This window comes from Eschrichtius robustus, chromosome 5 (genome assembly GCF_028021215.1).
Source record: "Eschrichtius robustus isolate mEscRob2 chromosome 5, mEscRob2.pri, whole genome shotgun sequence".
NCBI classification, from domain to species: Eukaryota; Metazoa; Chordata; class Mammalia; order Artiodactyla; family Eschrichtiidae; genus Eschrichtius; species Eschrichtius robustus.
This window is the reverse complement of record NC_090828.1, coordinates 145,355,236-145,377,536: the sequence shown is the minus strand read 5'-3', so window position 1 is coordinate 145,377,536 and position 22,301 is coordinate 145,355,236. Positions and strand designations below refer to the sequence as shown.

The 22,301-nt window shown below is 45.3% G+C and overlaps 1 protein-coding gene across 1 annotated transcript in view; it reads left to right on the top strand.

Annotated features, from left to right (window-relative positions):
* CFAP221 (cilia and flagella associated protein 221) overlaps nucleotides 1–22,301 on the top strand; it is an 87,584-nt gene that overhangs the window by 6,552 nt on the left and 58,731 nt on the right. The window contains exons 4-6 of the mRNA XM_068544023.1: nucleotides 7,853–7,939; nucleotides 8,100–8,198; nucleotides 9,759–9,859. Of these exons, the coding sequence (XP_068400124.1) occupies nucleotides 7,853–7,939; nucleotides 8,100–8,198; nucleotides 9,759–9,859 (287 nt within the window). The remainder of the gene's footprint in view (nucleotides 1–7,852; nucleotides 7,940–8,099; nucleotides 8,199–9,758; nucleotides 9,860–22,301) is intronic.

The following is a 22,301-nucleotide window of genomic DNA, read 5'->3' as shown; positions in this document are numbered from 1 at the left end:
TAATCATTCATTTTGGAACTTGCTTTTCCTGGTTATTAGGTTTGCTATCTAGATGATGGTAGGGTAAATCTAAAATAATTATTGTTCATAATTACTCATTGTTTGCAATGAGTGAACAATTCACCACCCGTCGTTCCCACCCGCCTCACTCTCCTCATTCCTTTACCCACCCACCCCCACCTAGGCAGCCACTGATCCACCTTCTGTTGGTATAGATTTGCCTATTCTGGACATTTCACATAAGTGGAATCACGCAACATGTGGTCTTTTGCGACTGGCTTCTTTCATTCATCATGTTTTCCAGGCTTGTTCAATTTGTAGCATGAATCAGTACTTCATTCCTTTTTATGGCCAAATAATATTCTGTTGTATGGCTTTATTACATTTTGTTTTGTCTTTTTAATTTAAAAAAAATTTTTATTGAAATATAGTTGATTTACAATGCTGTGTTAGTTTCAGATGCACAGTAAAGTGATTCAATTATACATATCTATATAAATATATATATTCTTGTTTTACAGTCTCTTCCACTAAAGGTTATTGCAAGATATTGAGTATAGTTCCCTGTGCTATACAGTAGGTCCTTGTTGTTTATCTATTTTATATATAGTGGTGTGTATCTTTTAATCCCAAACTTCTAACTTATCCCTCCCCCACCTTTCCTGTTTGGTAACCATACGTTTGTTTTCTATGTCTGTGAGTCTATTTCTGTTTTGTAAATAAGTTCATTTGTGTCATGTTTAAATTCCACATATAAGTGATATCATATGATATTTGTCTTTCTTTTTCTGACTGACTTCACTTAGTATGATAATGTCTAGGTCCATCCATGTTGCTGCAAATGGCATTATTTCATTCCTTTTTATGGCTGAGTGCTATTCCATTGTATGTATGTACCACATCTTCATTATCCATTCTTCTGTCGATGGACATTTAGGTTGCTTCCATGTCTTGGCTATTGTAAATAGTGTTGCTATGAGCATTGGAGTGCACGTATCTTTTCAAATTATGGCTTTCTCTGGATATATGCCCAGGAATGGGATTGCTAGATGATATGGTAGCTCTATTTTTAGTTTTTTAAGGAACCTTCATACTGTTCACATTTCATCTATTCATCAGTTGATGGACATTTGGATTTTGTCTTTGGGGCTGCTAGGAATAATGTCATTGTGGACATTCGTGTCCATGTTTTTGTATGGATATATTTTTAATTCTCTCGGATATATATTAAGTGGGTTGTATGGTATGTTAGTTTTCTGTGGCTGCCATAACAAATTACTACAAATTTAGGGGCTTAGAAAACTAGAAACTTATTCTGGAGACCAGAGTCCAAAGTCAAGGTGTCAGCCGGGCCTCGCTCCTTCCACGGGCTCTTGGGAGGAATCTTTCCTTGCCTCTTCCAGATTGTAGTGGCTCTAGGTGTTCTTTGTTTTGAGGCTTCATGATCCTAAACCTTGGCCTCCATCTTCACATGGCTTCTCCTCCCACTCCCTTTTGTCTTCTCTTCTGTCTCTGAAAGGATACTTGTCATTGGACTTAGGGCCCATCCGGGTAATCCAGGATGATCTCATCTGAAGGTCCTTAACAGCATCTGCAATCACTCTTTTCCCAAATAAGGTCACATTCACAAGTTCCAGTTATTAGGGTGTGGCTGTATCTTTTTTGAGTTCGCCATTCAACTCACTGTTGTTCTATTTGCATTTCCTTAATCACTAATGATGTTGAGCATCTTTTCATGAGCTTACTGGTCACATTGCACCAAAGGCTTGTGGTGGAGAAGCCATTTGGGATAGCCCAAGAGCAAAGTGGGAAGTGGGGAGCGGACACCCAGGGCATAGAGGGAGACGTGGAGAGAGGCTCGGGGGGCAAGCATGTGGCATATTTGGAGACCAGCGTGAGGTCTGCTTTACCCGGATCGTAGGCTTTTTGGAGGGAGGTAAAAGCTTCATTCTGCGAAAGAACAGAGGCCGTCTCTGTCTTTTGTACGACACAATGCCTAACACACACAAGGCACTCAATAAACACTTGTCAAGATATTGAGCTCACTTTACTGGAAGAGAGTGACTTGGTAGAGACTCATGAATTCCAAGTAAATACAGGCTAGAGTCTAAATAATCACACTGCTTCTATCAGACATTGAAACAAACAGAAATGGATACAAGTACAAAATTATTTCATCTTAATAACATTCTGGGAGAGCCAGCCTCCTGTTTCTATCAGCAAAGTTAAGCAGAAGCCTAAGGGAATTACCTTGAGACGCTTGCCAAACAAGGGGGGAAATCCAACTCTGCCTTTATCTTGGTTTTGTTACAGGAAACTGTGTAAATTACCCAAGAATGGAATGATTGAATGTGTGTTTAAAACGACAATAAATTGTTCATTAACATTTGAGATTGATCCAGATCTGGTTAAAGGCTTTAAAGCCTTTTTTTTTAACTTGGATTCATATCAAAATCAATCTTTCGATTTAAAAGTTGAGATAATGGTTCCCACTTTTCTCAAAACCAAGACCTCTTAATTAAAATCCCTTTCCCTCTGCGGAAAGACTTTGTCTGGGAAACTATATTTATTGAGGAAATAATTAATCAGTTTTCCCATGAGACAACCAGTGTTACTGTGGCCGGCCCCAAACAAAGCTGTCAGCCTCTACAGCCTTATCTCATGCAGCGCAGCATTCCCTCCAGGCTCTCTGCAATAATTGTATTAGTTTTCAGGTCCCCGTTGCAGCGTTCAGAGACACCCCTGCCCCAGGATCTGGGTTCTCAAACTGGGGCCGTGAATCCCAATGTCTTCTAGTCAGTGTGCGAGGGGACTTGAAGCTACAGTGGAAACATGGTGCATCCTTCCGGAGCATCAATTTTACTCTCCCATTTTGGAGAAATGCAGTATCGAGCCAAATTTTAGAGTAAAATCCATTACCAACCCGCATTTTAAGGTAAAACTGTTACCGACCAGGGTTCTTGGACTCCGTAATCAATAGAAATTAACAGGAGGCCAGAGGAGACATTCAGGCAAGGCTTTCCTGGGGGCCCTGCTGCAGCGGGGGGAGCGAGAACACGTAGCACGTTCCCTGCTCCCCTTGCTGCTCCTCGAGGCGGGGCGAGCTGGTTCCTCATACGGGGTGAGGCTGGGGGCGGGTTCAGGGGTCGGGGTGGCCTAGGTGCTCTGCCCACCCCCTTGGTGGACTGTGTGCAGGCACCCTAGCAGGGCCCTTCTTTTGCTCCCGGCTCTTCAGAAGCGGCAGTTGCGTTTTTGGTCGTTTTGTGCCTTGTTGTCCATAATTTGGCCCAGCTGCGCATGCACGCAGTTATTTTTAGTCCCTTATAGTTTCTTTGTATCTGTTGCTGCAGGAGATGTCTGTCCAGGTGCCAGCACTGCAGCAAAGGGTCCCAGGTCCCAGCACTGCAGCAAAGGGTCCCAGGTCCCAGGTCCCAGCCTGTCTCAAAACACTTTAAAGAACTTACAGGGCTGCTTGCATTTTGTCCCCAGATCCCTGGCGTTGGGTATTAGCCTCTGAGAAGCCATGTCCCTGACGGGAGGGGTTGAAGGACCCCGACTTGGAGGCTGAACTGTGTTTGGAAAATACTCTGATTAGTGCTTGGGGTTGAAGGTTAGGCCCTACGCTCTGCTCTGCCCGGTGGAGGGGCTGGAAGGGAGGATCAGAGTGGGGAGGGAGGGGAGGGAGCTGTGAGCAGCCCCTGGGAGAGCCCTGTGACCCTTGAGTAAAAGCTGTTCAACGCATGACTGCCTAGTTGGTGGTTCCATGCTTGCTTGCCTGTGCAGGGGGCCGTTCTGAAACACTGAAGCGGGGGCTGTCAGTTGGGGCCCTGGGGGAGTCAGGGGAGGGAGTGTCAAGGTTGTGAGGACCCACGGGGCCAGGAGAAGGTCAGCTCCCAGGGGCGCAGAGAGCTTGGGGGTGGGGGGGAGTAAGGACATCTATTGACCCCAGAATTGCGGGACAGAATAGGGTTTTAGGTGAGTTTATCTTGTCTCGCCTCAAGGGCAATCCTGGGTTGCTCACGTTTTCAAATAAACTTTAAATGTTAATTTAACATACACTTTCTAAACACTTCATCTTACCAAGGCTTTTTTTCCCCTTTCAATGATGATTATTTCCCCCCCCCAGTTTTAGTTATAAATGAAAAGGCAGGAATGCCATTTTAGCCCTGAAAGCATAATATTTTTTAAAAAGAAATCAAACTGACCTGCTGACAAAGTGTGAAAAAAAAGATAGGGAATGCAGTTTGGGTACTGAGACATCCTGAACTCTGAGACGGGAAGAGCCCTAGGTTCCAGGCATCCTGGGCCCCAGCATACCAGTGTCTCCTGGAAGGACCATTCTCCTGGGTAGGAGACCCAGGAGCCCACACCTCACCAAGATTCCCCCATGCAGACCCCCTGGAGGTCGAGAGAGACCTGGGCAACTTTTATTTTTTCAGGCTTCTCACATATTAAAGAGATATACCAGACTTCCCCGGTGGCACAGTGGTTAAGAATCTGCCTGCCAATTCAGGGGACACGGGTTCAGTCCCTGGTCCGGGAAGATCCCACATGCTGCGGAGCAACGAAGCCCGTGCACCACAACTACTGAGCCTGTGCTCTAGAGCCCACGAGCCACAACTACTGAGCCTGCATGTTGCAACTACTGAAGCCCACGTGCCTAGAGCCCGTGCTCTGCAACAAGAGAAGCCACCGCAATGAGAAGCCTGCGCACCACAACAAAGAGTAGCCCCCGCTCGCCACAACTAGGGAAAGCCCACGCGCAACAACGAAGACCCAACGCAGCCAAAAATAAATTTTTTAAAAAAGTAACTTTAAAAAAAAAATTTAAAAATAAAGAGATATGCCATGTTGCTGCAAACGGCAATATTTCCTTCTTTTTTATAGCTGAGTAATATTCCATTATATGTGTGTACCACATCTTCTTTATCCATTCATCTGTTGATGGACATTTAGGTTTGCAGCAGCATGGATGGACCTAGAGATTATCATACTAAGTGAAGTAAGACAGAGAAAGACAGATATTATATCACTTATATATGGAATCTAAAAAAATAATATAAATCAACTTATTTACAAAACAAAAACAGACTCATAGACAAAGAAAACAACCTTATGGTTACCAGAGGGGAAAGGGGATGGGGGAGGGATAAATTAGGAGTTTGGGATTAACAGATACACACTACTATATATAAAATAGATAAATAACAGGCTTTTACTGTATAGCGTAGGGAACTATATTCAGTATCTTGTAATAATCTATAATGGAAAAGAATCTGAAGCTTGAATTTGACACTTGAAACTAACACAGTATTGTAAATCAACTATAGTTTAAAAAAAAAAAAAAAAAAGATATGCCAAAACAGGGTCACAAAAATTGTGGTCCTTTAAGAATATTCACAGGTGAATAGATAACTAATAAGAATCTTCTATATAAAAAAATAAGATAAAATTTAAAAAAAATATTCACAGGCGACAAATGAGAACTTTTAACAAATGCAAGCATCAGTATAATCTCATCAAGAGATTATGCCTTAAGTCTGATTTAGGGCCTCAGTGAACTCGAGGCCTTGGGCAGTGGCCATGTGACAGGCCCAGCCTCTGGCCTGGACTTTGGAGACCAAAGGCCTCTTAGCTGTCCTCTGGCCCAGGTGAAGGCCAGATCCCAGAACCCAAGGTCCTTGCTCTCCTTTCATGTAGAGGAAGGAAAAACCCCTCTACTCAGAGGCCCAGTTAACTGACCCGCCAGGTTGTCCTGCCTTGAACGAGGGCCTCCTCCCGACCCCATCCGAGAACTCCTGACTTTGTGTTCTTTGTTATCAGCCCTCGTGATGGATTGGAGGCTGTCCTCTCCACACTCCTTTTCCTGATTTTTTGACTGCCTTAGTGTCACCAGGTCCCCAGGACAAGTGGCATGTAATTAGAGAAACTGGGAGTGGGTGGGTGGCGGGCTTCTTAGCTCAGCTGAATCACAGGACTAAGTTGAGTTCAACAAAAAGGTGCACAGGTAACCAGTCAGGGCAGGAGGAGGGGAGTGTGCAAGGCCATGCCGGGGGGAACCTGGGGCTGTAGCTCTGGAGAAGTCTTAGGTTGGGCAGAGACACATGGACATATTTCATTACTCTTTAAGTGGTGTTGTGTTTATTTTATTATTCGTTAAGTGGTGTATGATAGATTTTGAATCTCTTGAAGCGTTTAAACGTGCACTGAAGCCAAAGCAATCTTGAGAAAGAAAAAATGGAGCTAGAGGAATCAGGCTCCCTGACTTCAGGCTATACTAGAAAGCCACAGTAATCAAAACAGTATGGGACTGGCACAAAAACAGACACACAAATCAATGGAATGGGATCGAAAGCTCAGAGATAAACCCACACACGTATGGTCACCTTATTTTTGATAAAGGAGTCAAGAATATATAATGGAGAAAGGACAGCCTCTTGGATAAGTGGTTCTGGGAAAACTGGACAGCTACATGTAAAAGAATGAAATTGGAACACTCCCTAACACCATACACAAAAATATACTCCAAATGGATTAAAGACCTAAATGTAAGACCAGACACTATAAAACTCTTAGAGGAAAACATAGGCAGAACACTCTCTGACATAAATCACAGCAAGATCTTTTTGGATCCACCTCCTAGAGTAATAATGAAATAATGCCATTTGCAGTAACATGGATGGACCTAGAGATTATCATACTTAGTGAAGAAAGTCAGACGGAGGAAGACAAATACCATATGATATCACTTATATGTGGAATCTTAAAAAATGATACAAATGAACTTATTTATGTACAAAACAGAAATAGAGACATAGAAAACAAACTTATGGGGACTTCCCTGGTGGCGCAGTGGTTAAGAATCTGCCTGCCATTGCAGGGGACACAGGTTCGATTCCTGGTCCAGGAAGACCCCACACGCCGTGGAGCAGCTAAGCCCGTGCGCCACAACTGCTGAAGCCCACGCGCCTAGAGCCCATGCTCCGCAACAAGAGAAGCCACCGCAATGAGAAGCCTGCGCACCAATGAAGAGTAGCCCCCGCTGGCTGCAACTAGAGAAAGCCCACGTGCAGCAACGAAGACCCAATACAGCCAAAAAAAATTAAAAAAAAAAAAAAAAAACCCTTATGGTTACCAAGGGGAAAAGTTGGGGGAAGAAATAAATTAGGAGTTTGGGGGCTTCCCTGGTGGCGCAGTGGTTGAGAATCTGCCTGCCAATGCAGGGAACACGGGTTCGAGCCCTGGTCTGGGAAGATCCCACATGCCGCGGAGCGACTAGGCCAATGAGCCACAATTGCTGAGCCTGCGCGTCTGGAGCCTGTGCTCCGCAACAAGAGAGGCAGCGATAGTGAGAGGCCCGTGCACCGCGATGAAGAGTGGCCCCCACTTGGCCGCAACTAGGGAAAGCCCTCGCACAGAAACGAAGACCCAACACAGCCATAAATTAATTAATTAATTAATTAATTAATTAATTATTAAAAAAATAAAAATATTAGGAGTTTGGGATTAACATATACACACTCCTATAGATAAAATAAACAGCAAGGATCTACCATATAGCACAGGGAACTCTACTCGATATCCTGTAATAACCTAAATGGGAAAAGAATCTGAAAAAGAATATATATATGTATATGTATAACTGAATCACTTTGCTGTACACCTGAAATTAAGGCAACATTGTAAATCAACTATACATCAATATAGAATAAAAATTTTAAAAATAATAAAAGTGCACCGTATCTCCTCACATCCCTTCAGGAGCAAGGTGAGGTGAAGGTAAATGAGGCGGTTCATGTGCAGGAGGTAGGTAAAGCAGTGGATTCACGTGAATGCTTCTTTTTCTCTCCAGCATGTGGTCAATATTTGCAATGAAGATTTACGCGTTCATATTTTACCCCCCCAAACCAAACACTTTCAGATCAAGTATGTGAAGAAGGTAAGTGTCCCTGGGGGGCGTGTTCTCCCAGGGTGTTCACTGGCGGGCGTGGCTTTCCGTGCCGCAGGTCTGCCCGGGGCGGCATGTAGCGTGTTGTCCCGGTGGTCCTGCTTCCGTGGGCCCTGGGGCTCGTCCGGACAGGAACCCCCGTGTCTTCTAGGAGCCCCGCCTTGTCCCTGGCTTGTCCCTCACGGTCACCGTTACATTTACTCCAGATGAGTGGCGATACTACTATGATTGCATCCGCATTCACTGTCAGGTATGTCCCTTAATATCAGGGGTTTTTGGGGGCTTGGGGGTGGCATCAAACCTCACATCTTCAAGGGAAGAAGAGAGACGGAGTGACAAGTATGAAGTTTCTCAGCCTGATGCCTTGGGCAGCCGGTCTGAGTGGCTTGAGGGTCCTGGTCCGGTGACGTGGGTCCCAGCTGGGGAAGCTCCAGGCTGCCAAGAACTGGGGCAGAGCTAGAGACACTGCTTGCTGCAGGTTCCCACCTGCCCTGGCCTAAAAATCTCATTTATCTTGTGGTGCTGGGAGTTGAGGAAGGCTTTTCAAATAACTTAAACACCCTCCTTTAAGAGCTAGGTGAGAAGATCAGCAACAACCCCGAGTTGTCACTGGGCACCAGCAGCAAATGTCCTCCGAGGCAGCCCTGGGGGTCTGCAGGGAGGATACTTGTGTGGTCTGACCCCAGACGCTGTGCTGTAGGAGTTCTCGCCGGCCTTTTCCAGGTCACCTAATTCATCCCCGGCCTCAGGCCTCCAGCCCCACATGCTGTCAGTCCTTCCCTTAAAACTGGCACCTCCACACCCCTCTGCTCTGGGTTCCACGCCCAGCCCTTACAAGTTGAGAAGCCTTAAGGTTAAGCAAAGTTACCTTTAAAAAATTAAAGTGGAAGAGTGTGCTTTAGTAACGAATGAGTCTCAGTTTTTAAAAAGAGGGGGAAAAAAACTAAAAATGAAAGCAGAATAGTGCTTTCAGGAGGAATATTCTGTACCAAGAACACAAATCCCTAGGACAGGCATTGCATAGAGCACCAGGGAAGGTGTCCCGCTACTTCATAGCAATGCTGTTAGTACCTTGTATTTATGTGGTGCTTTAAACTTTTTAAGGCCAGTGTCTGCTTTAATTCTCAAAAATACCTTTAAAGAAAGGTGGACGTATCCCCACTTGAAAGCAAAGGAAGAAAGGAGCTGTGGAGAGGTCAGAGGCCTTACTCAAGGTCACGTACGGTGCAGGTCTAGAAGCAGGCCTCTGCGCCTCTGGCTGGTCCAGCGTTTACTGTTTGGCGCTGTCTGGGTCAGCTGATTCTGTGCTGGTTTCTGTTTATCTCAGGCCGCTCACGGTTGTGTTTCCCTATAACTTTCTGAAGTCGAAACAGGTGACTGTTTTCACCTCTACGTGAAGGCATCATTAGCTTTCCTGGATAATATTGAATGTCATTTCAGTGAAATAACACTAAAAATTTTCTATACTTTGTTTATAACTAAGAAAACTCATTATTTCAACTGTTATATTTAAGCACTCAGTTGTTTTTTTTTTTTTTTAAGGAAATGTTTTCCCTTTTTTTCTGGAAGTAATTTTTAATGATAGAAAACAAGATAAGAAATAAAGGATCTACAAATTCATCTTTGAAAATTATAGTCTTGGGACTTCCCTGGCGGTCCAGTTGTTCCAAAGCAGGGGGCGTGGGTTTGACCCCTGGTCGGGGAACTAAATTCCCACATGCTGTGAGGTGCAGCCAAAAACAAAGAAAAAGAAAAAAGAAAATTATAGTCTTAAGCATGGTAAACTTGACTTTTTTCCCATTAATTTTAGGGAGGTGAGACTTTGCTTGTCCCCATCCATGCCTATCCTGTCATGAATAGACTGGACTTTCCCTCATTTATAAATCTATCAAATGTTCTACTTGGTGAAAGGTAAGTTATCAAAATGAATTACCAAACTGTCATGGGATGTGAAAAGTTAAGAGAGACTCACATAGATAAAAACTTAGATTTCTGTTTTTCCTAATGGAAAGTTTTCCTTCTAGCTGAGTTAGACTGGACTTGTAGTTGCAAAGGCAAAGCAAACAACCAACAAACAAACCCAACCGAGTCAAAATATCGTTAAGCAAGAAAGGAATTTATTGGGTCATCAACCTGAAAGGAGCAAGATGGCACGCACCTTCAGGCATGGCTGGGTCTAAGGGTTTAACAGGGGTTGCAGGGACCTGACCCTTCCCAGATCTTGGTTTTGCTGCCCTGTGCAGGCTTCTTTCTCCACAGGCTTCCCTTCACAGGGCAGGGTAGCTGCCAGAAGGTCCAAATACTGTTGGCGGTAGTTGGAGGGCCTGCAGGGTTGGGAGTATTGGTGTCGGAGCCCCAGGGAGGCATCTCATGCCTGTACATTAACCAGCATCTGTTTTTGGACGGAATGGCTGCAGGGAAGGCCAAGACCCTGGACAGTCACCATGGAAGCCAAATCTCAAATCCTCCCTCCTTGTTGGGAAAATAGTTGATGACTCTAGTTGTACTTCAAGATGTGTCTTGTTTTAGCAGTAAATATTTACTAAATATCTACTACCAGGCACAGTGCTGTCTGTCCCTAGGGACATAAAGAAGGTAGCTATTGAGCTGTTAGACACCGAGATACAATGGCCATGCCCGTTGTTAAAATCCTGTTAAACGCTGAAAAATTTCTGTACTGGTTGGGAAATATATACTGTCCTGAGCCCCCGATCCCTCCCTGCCAGCTGCCTGGCCCCCCTCCTGCCGCCCCTCCCCTCCAGTGATTCCGTAACTAAGTTGTGAATACCTAGCCATCTGGCGGGGGGTGGGGGGGGGACCTGCAGGACCTGGCTCCAGCTTTGTATCCACGCTAGTGGCGCACTGCCTGTGAAGTCCTGTTTGGGTGATATTTTGAATATCACCTATGGTAAAAAGATGAATAGACAAAAGTTCTCATTCTGAAGGTCTTCAAGTCTGATGGGGACAGAACCACGTCACTGATTAATTACACCGCGTGCTAAGCGTTGTAATCAGGGCCCACACAGGGTCTTGTGCAGGCCCAGAAGAGCGAGCACGGAGCTGATTGGCGGGATGGGGAAAGTCCTCACGCCTAAGCAGGGGACGTCCGGTTATCCTATCCGGTTGTCCACCGTGGGGTGGGCTGTGAGGGTGGCGGTCCAGGCAGGGAAACAGCACGTACAAAAGCACGGTGGCGGCGAAGAGTGTGCACGACGTCTTGCAGGTGATGAAGCCACGCAGTAGCTGGTAGATACTAGATGCCTTGTGGTCTAGGCCCAGACGGTGAGCAAAGACTGTGGGCTTCAGCCTGTGTTTGGGGGTGAAAGCAAGTTCAGGTGCCTGCGGGCAGCTCTGAGCAGGGCATACAAGTTGCTAGTGACTGGGTAGTAGAGGTAGAGAGGGGGCAACTGAAGCTTTCTGGTGGTGGCGGGCGACCAAGGTGTATGAGCTTCAGAGCCCTTGAATGAAACTCACCATCTAGATCTGAACAATCGCGTTGGTTCAGCTGACGTGAGATCCCATCCCCCGCCCAGCGGCTTCGCATGAGCTTCTGATGCACCATCTCTCTTTACTTATTTTTTTAAAAACAACTCTTTAAGAATTGTCAATAAGGGACCTCCTTGGTGGTCCAGTGGTTAAGACTCTGCACTTCAAATGCAGGGGATGTGGGTTCGATCCCTGGTCAGGGAACTAAGATCCCTGCACGGCGCAGCCAAAAACTAAAATAAAAATAAAATAAAATAAAATAAAAATTCTCAAAAAAAAGAATTGTCAATAAATTATACATACAAAAGAATATGTAATAATACATACAGTTTAAAGAATGATAGTATAATGAACATTGGTTTTAAGACATTAAGACATAAAGCATTGCCAGTAATTTTACAACTACTATTCTGAATTTAGTGGGAATCCTTTCTTTCATTTATTTCAATAGTTTCAAGACGTAGGTGGGCACCCCTAAATAACACATGGTTTGGCTCTGCCAGTGTTTGATCTTTATATAAATGGAATCATACTGTATGTCGATTCTTTTGTAACTTGCTTTTTTTCTGCAACATTGTGTTTCCGTGGCCCAGCTGTGTTAACACAGAGCCGTAGTTCACTGCTGTGGGGTCTGCTGCGTGGATTTACCGCAGTTTTAAAACTCTGCTCTGCTGCTAATGGACCCATGGCATTATTGCCACTGTTTTTTTTGCTGCGACCGGCACTGCTGTTGTATATCCTTGTGCATGGCCTGGGGCACATATTCCAGAGTTTTCCAGGTTGTACACCTCGAAGTGGAATTGCAGGTCCACACAGCTTCATTGTCACTATTTAATGCCAAATCGTTTTCCAAAATCGGTGAACCCATCACACACCCACCGGAGACGCATGAGAATTCCTGCTTCCCCTGCATCGTTGCCGACAGTGGGTATTATCAGACTGTTACACTTTGGATGACGTATATTCTCGGCCCCTTGCTCTCCTTTTCTCTACTTTTCCCAAAATGTTCTGCCAGAACGCTTTCCCAGCACTTCTTCACTCCCCTCAACAACCCAGTCTTCACTGGGTCCTTCTCAGCACTAAGTGGGCTGAGAAGGGACGCCAAGGGGCTAATAGAGGTGAATCCCTCCTGGCAGCACCCACTCACTCTATGCATTTTGAGGCCAAACATAGCTATTTCCTTTAAATGGGTAAATAAGCAATTTTTAACCAAAATTGAACTGGCAGGAAACAACTAACTTCCTAGTTCATCTGTCTCCCTCCCTCCCTCCCTCCCTTCCTCTCTCTCTCTCTCCCTCTTTTTCGTTCTTTCCCTCCACAAATCACTCCTTGTTTGGACCATAAGCCAAGCTGTCGAGGTTGAGAGCATGGTCCATAGGCAGGAGGAAATGATGCAGACATCAGCCTTGGTTCTTCTTCTTATTTTTTTTTCAGTGGAGTATAATTGCTTTACAATGTTGTGTTAGTTTCTGCTGTACAACAAAGTGATTCAGCCATACGTATACATATATCCCCTCCCTCTTGGACCTTCTTTTTTTTTTTTTTAACATATTTATTGGAGTATAATTGCTTTACAATGTTGTGTTAGTTTCTGCTGTACAACAAAGTGATTCAGCCATACGTATACATATATCCCCTCCCTCTTGGACCTTCTTTTTTTTTTTTTAACACCTTTATTGGAGTATAATTGCTTTACAATGTTGTGTTAGTTTCTGCTGTACAACAAAGTGATTCAGCCATACGTATACATATATCCCCTCCCTCTTGGACCTTCTTTTTTTTTTTTTTAACATCTTTATCGGAGTATAATTGCTTTACAATGTTGTGTTAGTTTCTGCTGTACAACAAAGTGATTCAGCCATACGTATGCATATATCCCCTCCCTCTTGGACCTTCTTTTTTTTTTTTTTAACATCTTTATCGGAGTATAATTGCTTTACAATGTTGTGTTAGTTTCTGCTGTACAACAAAGTGATTCAGCCATACGTATGCATATATCCCCTCCCTCTTGGACCTTCTTTTTTTTTTTTTAACATCTTTATCGGAGTATAATTGCTTTACAATGTTGTGTTAGTTTCTGCTGTACAACAAAGTGATTCAGCCATACGTATACATATATCCCCTCCCTCTTGGACCTTCTTTTTTTTTTTTTTAACATCTTTATTGGAGTATAATTGCTTTACAATGTTGTGTTAGTTTCTGCTGTACAACAAAGTGATTCAGCCATACGTATACATATATCCCCTCCCTCTTGGACCTTCTTTTTTTTTTTTAACATCTTTATTGGAGTATAATTGCTTTACAATGTTGTGTTAGTTTCTGCTGTACAACAAAGTGATTCAGCCATACGTATACATATATCCCCTCCCTCTTGGACCTTCTTTTTTTTTTTTTTAACATCTTTATTGGAGTATAATTGCTTTACAATGTTGTGTTAGTTTCTGCTGTACAACAAAGTGATTCAGCCATACGTATACATATATCCCCTCCCTCTTGGACCTTCTTTTTTTTTTTAACACCTTTATTGGAGTATAATTGCTTTACAATGTTGTGTTAGTTTCTGCTGTACAACAAAGTGATTCAGCCATACGTATACATATATCCCCTCCCTCTTGGACCTTCTTTTTTTTTTTTTTAACATCTTTATCGGAGTATAATTGCTTTACAATGGTGTGTTAGTTTCTGCTTTATAACGAAGTGAATCAGTTATACATATATATATGTTCCCATATCTCTTCTCTCTTGCGTCTCCCTCCCTCCCACCCTCCCAATCCCAGCCCTCTAGGTGGTCACAAAGCACCGAGCTGATCTCCCTGTGCTATGCGGCTGCTTCCCACTAGCTATCTATTTCACATTTGGTAGTGTATATATGTCCATGCCACTCTCTCACTTTGTCACAGCTTACCCTTTCCCCTCCCCATATCCTCAAGTCCATTCTCTAGTAGGTCTGTGTCTTTATTGCCGTCTTACCCCTAGGTTCTTCATGACCTTTTTTTTTTTCTTTTTCTTAGATTCCATATATATGTGTTAGCATACTGTATTTGTTTTTCTCTTTCTGACTTACTTCACTCTGTATGACAGACTCTCGGTCCATCCACCTCACTACAAATATCTCAATTTCGTTTCTTTTTATGGCTGAGTAATATTCTATTGTATATATGTGCCACATCTTCTTTATCCATTCATCCGATGATGGACACTTAGGTTGCTTCCATGTCCTGGCTATTGTAAATAGAGCTGCAATGAACATTGTGGTACATGACTCTTTTTGAATTATGGTTTTCTCAGGGTATATGCCCAGTAGTGGGATTGCTGGGTCGTATGGTAGTTCTATTTTTAGTTTTTTAAGGAACCTCCATACTGTTCTCCACAGTGGCTGTATCAATTTACATTCCCACCAACAGTGCAAGAGGGTTCCCTTTTCTCCACACCCTCTCCAGCATTTATTGTTTGCAGATTTTCTGGAACTTCTTAACAGATAAATCTGCCCACTTCCCTGGAGGCTCCTCCCAAGCTGTTTTATACATCATGCCCTTCATTTGTAATCAGAATGACAATTTCAGCTAAACAGTTTATGAAGCTGAGTTACTGTGTGTAACACTGTGATATTTTTAAAAATCTTTCAAAAGATAAGCGTGCTACTTTGTTTCTCCAAGCATTCTGGCAGCAGAGCCTTCCCAAGACTTGATGCACTTGACTTAATGGCTTTTCCCCAACTTTTAACTATGCAAACTGCCCAGCACTGCATTCCAGCCGGGCGTTGGGGGGAGGGGTGGTGGTGGTGGTGACTATTTGAAAGGGTTTTCACCTGAAGTCTCCTCTATTAATCCTAGGCTGCCTTGGGGGTTTGAAGGTATTATTTGGGTAGGTTCTTTATTCAACATTCATTCATTCATTCATTTAACAAACCTTTATTGAATGCCTACTATGTGCCAGGCACAATGGTAGGTACTAAGGATGTAGAGGTGATTAAACCCTCATCTCGTGATTAAATAGACAATTCTTTGTTTTTATTTTATTGAAGTATAGTTGATTTACAATGCTGTGTTAATTACTCTACTGTATAGCAAAGTGATTCATATATATATATATACACACACACACACACACACACACACATATTCTTTTTTTTTTTTTTCCCAGCTGCACCACATGATATGCGGGATCGTAGTTCCCCAACCAGGGATCAAACCCGTGCCCCCTGCAGTGGAAGTGTGGAGTCTTAACCACTGGACCGCCAGGGAAGCTCCCTACACACACATTCTTTTTCATAGTCTTTTCCATGATGGTTCATCACAGGATATTGAATAGAGTTCCCTGTGCTCTGCAGTAAGACCTTGTTGTTATCCATCCTCTATGTACTAGTTTGCACCTGCTGACCCCAAACTCCCACTCCTTCCCCCCACACCCCCCTCCTCAGCAACCACAAGTCTGTTCTCTACGTCTGCAAGTCTGTTTCTGTCTCGTAAGTTCATTTGTGTCATATTTTAGATTCCACGTATAAGCGATATCATATGGTATTTGTCTTTCTTTTTCTGACTTACTTCACTTAGTATGAGGATCTCTAGGTCCATCCGTGTTGCTGCAAATGGCATTATTTCATTATTTTTTATGGCTGAGTAGTATTCCATTGTATATGTACTACATATTCTTTATCCATTCCTCTGTCGATGGACACTTATGTTGCTTTCATGTCTTGTCTATTGTAAATAGTGCTGCTATGAACATAGGGGTGCCTGTATCTTTTTGAATTATAGTTTTGTCTGGATACATGCCCAGGAGTGGGATTGCTGGATCATATGGCGGCTCTATTTTTAGTTTTTTGAGGAACCTCCATACTGTTCTCCATAGTGGCTGCACCAATTTACATTCCCACCAACAGTGTAGGGGGTTTCCTGTTTCTCCACACCCTCTCCAGCATTTATTGTTTGTATACTTTTTGATGATGGCCATTCTGACCAGTGTGAGGTGGTACCTCACTGTAGTTTTGATCTGCATTTCTCTAGTAAGTAGTGACGATGAGCATCTTTTCACGGGCCTATTGTCCATCTGTATGTCTTCTTTTTTTTTTTTAAATAAATTTATTTATTTATTTTTGGCTGCATTGGGTCTTCGTTGCTGCACATGGGCTTTCTCTAGTTGCGGCGAGCGGGGGCTGCTCTTCGTTGCGGTGCACGGGCTTCTCATCGCGGTGGCTTCTCTTGTTACGGAGCACGGGCTCTAGGTGCGCGGGCTTCGGTAGTTGTGGCACGTGGGCTCAGTAGTTGTGGCTCGCGGGCTTGGTTGCTCTGCAGCATGTGAGATCTTCCCGGACCAGGGCTCGAACCCATGTCCCCTGCATTGGCAGGCATATTCTTAACCACTGTGCCACCAGGGAAGCCCTGTATGTCTTCTTTGGAGAAATGTCTATTTGGGTCTTCTGCCCATTTTTCGATTGGGATGTTTGCTTTTTTGTTGTTGAGTTGTTTGAGCTGTTTGTTAAATGGACGATTCTAATTTCTAATTCAGTGTGTTCTGAGGAAGGACACGTAACCCAGCTCAGTGTGAAGTGAGTTGGGTGCAGGTGGGAGGGCGGAGCTCAGACAAGACTTCCTAGAGGAGAATGCGCCCGCCCTGAGCTTTTGAAGGACGACTAGAAATCAGCCAGCAGAAGGGAGCAGGAGGGAAGAAGGGTGCTTCAGGCGTGTGGAGGCCTGGGCACAGGCAGAGATGTGGAGGGCACAGCACCCGTGGACTGGTCTGGAGCGTTCGTGAGCCTGGACCTGGGTTATCAGGGCTGTGGCAGGGAAAGGGCTGAGCGAGAAGGGCCTCAGAGGCTTTGCTGGCAAACGTGGATTTCACCGAGGCCACCACTGAACGAGGGAGGCAGAGAAATGCACGGTCGTGTGTACCTTGTAGAAACTGCACTCCGGGGTCTTCCCTGGTGGTCCAGCGGCTAAGGCTCGGTGCTCCCAATGAGGGGCCCAGGTTTGATCCCTGGTCAGGGAACGAGATCCCGCATGCATGCCGCAGCTGAGTCCACGTGCCGCAACTGAGACCAGTGCAGCCAAATAAATAAATAAATATTTTTTAAAAAGAAACCGCTTCTCTTTGAAATTTGGGGCATATTATATTGCATTTGATTGTCAGACTTTTAAGAGTTTGACTTTTCAAAGCTTACATTCACGTCATATTTGTGTGGGCTTATGTGACTATAGTAAAACTGTTTTGTACCTTTCTTTTTTTTTTTTTTTTAATTGATTTCTCTCGAGTGGGAGGCAAAACCCTTCAGATGCAAATGAAGAAAGGGGGAAAAATGCAAGCCAGGCAGGAGGATTTGGGGAGAGAACCACAGCCTTGCTTCGGTTTGGAACTGCGGGTAGAGAAAGGCTCAGGCGTCCATACCAGTTTGGCTGGGAAGGTGCTGCCTTTCTGCCCAGAATGCCAGCATCTCCCCCCTCCCCCACGGTTGCTGCCCGCGGGAGGGTGGCCCCCCCCCCAGACGTCCCCTCTAACCTCCCCAGGTCTGGAGGGCCGCGTGCCAGAGAGAAAAGGGGCGCTCTTTCTCCTTAGACAACGTGCCAGACTCCGCCAGTTCACGCTCCCCCTCCCCCCTCCCTCCGGCCCTGCCCTCCTGCCCGACCCCCCACCCCCGGGAGGACAGCCGCTTCCCGGTGACCATCTCTCACCCCACTCCCTTGGCTCTTGCATCCTGCGGAAGCCCAGGGGCGAATCCTCACTCCCCCTCCACTTGCGAGTCCTGTTCGCCACCCTCCCCTCGCCGCTCCCAGGAAGGCAGCAGCCCCCAGGTGCCCACCTCTCACCCCCTTTCCGGCCCCTCACCCAGTCCCTGCAGTCTCTTCCGGCTTTGGGGAGCGTTCTGCCCGCTCCCTCCACGTGCGAGCCCCGGGCAGTTAACCCCTCCTTCCCGGGACCCGCACCTCAAGCCCGGGCTCCTCCCACCTCGCCCAGGGCGCTCGCCCAGGGCACCTGGCCGCCCCTCCCCCGGCTCCGCTCCCTTACTCGCCCCCGCCCAGCGCGCCCGGCTCCGCGCCCCTGTACCTTTCTTCAAAATTTGCTTATAAGAGGTAAAAATACTACAACGATCATCAGAAGTATAATCATTTCACTGGCGTCTTTGATCTAATGAATTGTATCTGAAAGCTATGTGAAAGCCAGGTGTTGAATAGTAGAGATTGTGAATTGAAAGTGTTTTTATTTATTTATTATACAGCGGGTTCTTATTAGTTATCTATTTTATACATGTTAGTGTATATACGTCCATCCCAATCTCCCAATTTATTCCACCACCACCCCCCGCCCACTTTCCCCCCTTGGTGTCCATACGTTTGTTGTCTATATCTGAAACAGTGTTTTTGATTAATTATAAATGTTGCTGACATATTGTTTATTTTAAAATTTGGATCTTTTTATACTCTTTACCTACCTCAGTTATCAGTGAGTTTCAGAAGGGGGCTTTGAAATATAATCTTATGTTCTACTTGATACCGTAGCAATTTCTATATATAGTATAACAACTCTATTGAATAAATACATCATGTACTTAACACTGCTGTGGAGAGGGGCCTGGAACACCTCAAAAACAGGCACTGATTGCAAGTATTTAAATGTAGTAGTGGGGCCTTAGGTTCGTTAGAAGCAGAAACAAGGGTTCATTGCGCCTGACTTATTAAAGCATAACCCATAAAGGAGTGCAGGACAGGGATGGGGGTGCCCAGCCCCTCAGCCAAGGGCACTTCTCTGGAGAAGGGCAAGGGGAGAGTCCTCAGTGCCAGCCCTCCCAGAGCTGGGCGATGGGTCCGCCAGCTGGCCAAGGGGAGGGCACACAGCGTCACCACGAATCCGCAGCCGGCGGGCAGGCCCTCGCTTCACACACCCGTCTGTCCGCCCCCCGTCCGGCTTCATCGGGCGCTGGCATCGTCCTTCTCTGGAGTGATGGTGTGGATGTGTGCGAGGGTGAGCTGATGTGAGCTGCTGCCTGGCAGAGGTGACGGTCTCCCGGTGGACGATGTCACGATGGAGAGTGTGGGGTGACTATGTGGCGGTCCATCTCTGGGCTGCCTTCCCTCCCTGGGACAGAGGGGCGTTTGAATGTGACCACGCACTGTTCAAGGGTTATTTATTGTTTTAGCTGGTACGACACTTGGGTAGTTGCTGCATTATTCATGTAGATTTTTCTTTTTTACATTACATGTCAACGTACACTATTCCGATACATATAGTACATAAAATAAGATTCTTTAGAACAGTTATGCACAAGACATGCAATACTGGATTTATACATTAGGTCCCAGGATGTGATTAATAGGAGGAAAAAAACGTTGGACTAGGCATTTTGACTAAAGGAACCAGAAGTTACATAACAGAGTAGACACACATCTGGTTTGAAGGGCAGCTACTAAGTATTATCCGTGAGAAAACACTCCTCCCACAAGGGCGGGCTGGCTGCAGCCACCGCTGGGTGCATAAGAAGCGGCGATGCCTCGTCTGTGACCTCCAGTCTCACTGTGGTCCCAAGGTCCCAAGCGTGCCACTCGCCTGGGAGCCCATCAGCCCTCGCCCTCGAGGCTGCATTGCAGTCCGGCTCCTGCTGTTTCTCTGCCTCAGGCCCGCAGCCCCCAGTCCCACGTGCACACGAATACCCCCGCTCTGTTCCATCACTTCTTCAGGGGCTGCTTGTGAGGTCCGGCTGCAGGACCAGGAACGACGCACCTGCAGGCGCTGCCTCTCTGCGCTTGTCCCAGCTGCTCGGCAGCTTCTGCGCCCAACCTCACCCACTGTCCCCCCCCACCCCGCCCACCCAGAGGACCAGCACGCCCTCCAGCTGCACCGCCAGCCTGTCACTGTGTCTTACGAGGTGGGCGCCTGGCTGCTGGCAGCTGTACCTCTGGCTCCTTCTCCCATCTCATCCCCTCAACCTCAGTCTTTCCCGTTGTAGCTCCCTGTGGGGAGTAAAGCCCACGATGGTTCTCTGAGGAGTTTTTGGATTGTTGGGGAGAGTGGGGAGCGTCCCACCAATCCTCCTGTCTTGTCTGGTGCCAACAGTTTATCCCTCAGCCTGCCACCCATCCATCCGTTCTGAATTTGTGGCTCTGATTTCATTACACTGCTGACCTGCTCCATTTGGTCCACATGGTTGGGGCCCACATGATTTATTTTTTGTAAACATTTCAGGCTTGTGGTTGCCAAAGGGGAGAGGTGGGTGTCGGGGGGGGGGGGATGGACTGGGAGTTTGGGATTGGCAGATGCAAACTATTATGTATAGAGAATAGATACACAACAAGGTCCTACTGCAGAGCACAGGGAACTACATCCAATCTCCTGGGATAAACCATCATGGAAAAGAGTATGCAAAAGAATGTATACATATGTATAACTGAGTCACTTTGCTTACAGCAGAAATTAACACAACATTGGAAATCAACTAGACTCCAATAAAATAAATTTTAAAAATTCCAGTTAGTTGCCAACATTTAGAAATCAGAAGATTGCACATGAAAATTTAGATTTCCACTTTTTGTTAAAAAAAAAAAAAAAAAAAGAGGAAGATCCAGCAGTACTAGGCACACATTCCTGCATGACCACAATCAGTTCCTCAGGGACAGACTGGAAACTGCCCCTTCAGAGGGCAGTGCCTTTGCCAGGCCGCCGCAGTCCCCACCGCTCCCTGTTACCTCACACGTAGCCCTCTCCTCTCACTGTTACCTGCCTGGCCTGTGAAGACCCTCAATAAAGAATCTAAAAAGGAGACGAGGCAGTGCAGTGTCTAGATTGCAATCCAGGCTCTGCTTCGTGATGGCTGTACGACCCTGAAAGTGACCCAAAAAATTAAGTTTTTTTTTTTCAAGTTTTTCTCACAGAATGTTGAATCCCAGACTTTTGACTCCTGGAGAAAGCCATCAAAAGGCTGAAAAACTGAAATCTGGGGAAGCAATACTGACCTTATTAGAGCCTAGCTTGAAAATTGTAATACTCTGCTTTTCTCCCTTCGATTTTGTGCAAAATTTTTTTAAATTTCATTTGTTTATTTATTTATTTATTTATTATTTTTGGCTGCGTTGGGTCTTCTCACTCAAAATTCTTACAGACTGCAATTTCAGAACCGAAAGTATTTGAAAATACGCTGCTTTGCTTTAAAAGTTCATTTCTTATTCCACTGCCAAGTGAGTTTTTGTCCTTATAATTTCTGGTGGGTGAGCGGCAGGGACTTGGAGCTGCAGCCGGGCGCCCGGCCGGCAGGACAGGTCATTCATCTCCAGCCGAGTGTGTTTTAATACCTTCAGTGTGGGCTTGCTTCTCCCTTGTCTCCTAAAAGAGGAAAAGGCCGTCAGTAGTTCTTAGTGTATCCTCTTATCTTCTCCCAATAAGTGCTATATTTTTCTCAACTAAAAAGGAAATCGATCTGCAGGAGGCTTTTCAAGCCTTTTCAAGGCCTTTTTGGTGATGGTTGCATAACAGTGTGAATGCACCTAATTCCACTAAAGTGTACCTTAGAAATGGGTAAAATGGTAAATTTTATGTTATGTACATTTTACCACATTTTTTAAAAAGGTGTTTAACCAGTATGAATAGGGTACGTACTGTCTCTGCGGACGACATGTCATCTGGTCACCTCTAACTTTTCCAGAATTCAGTTCCCTTCCACCCCCCAGAGAAACACCGTAACTTCCTTTACCAAGTATGCAAAGGGGACCTCATTTAATTCCCATTGTTCCCTAGTGTTTTCAGCAGAACTCCACCTTTTCCTAAACTACTGGGGTGTGGGTGAGGGTGAGGTTTTACCAGTAGGGAGAACTAAGTAGGGTTGGGGAAGGAATTGAAGTAAGGGCAAGAAAGGAGCTTGAAGGCCAGGCCAGCAAGAGAAAAA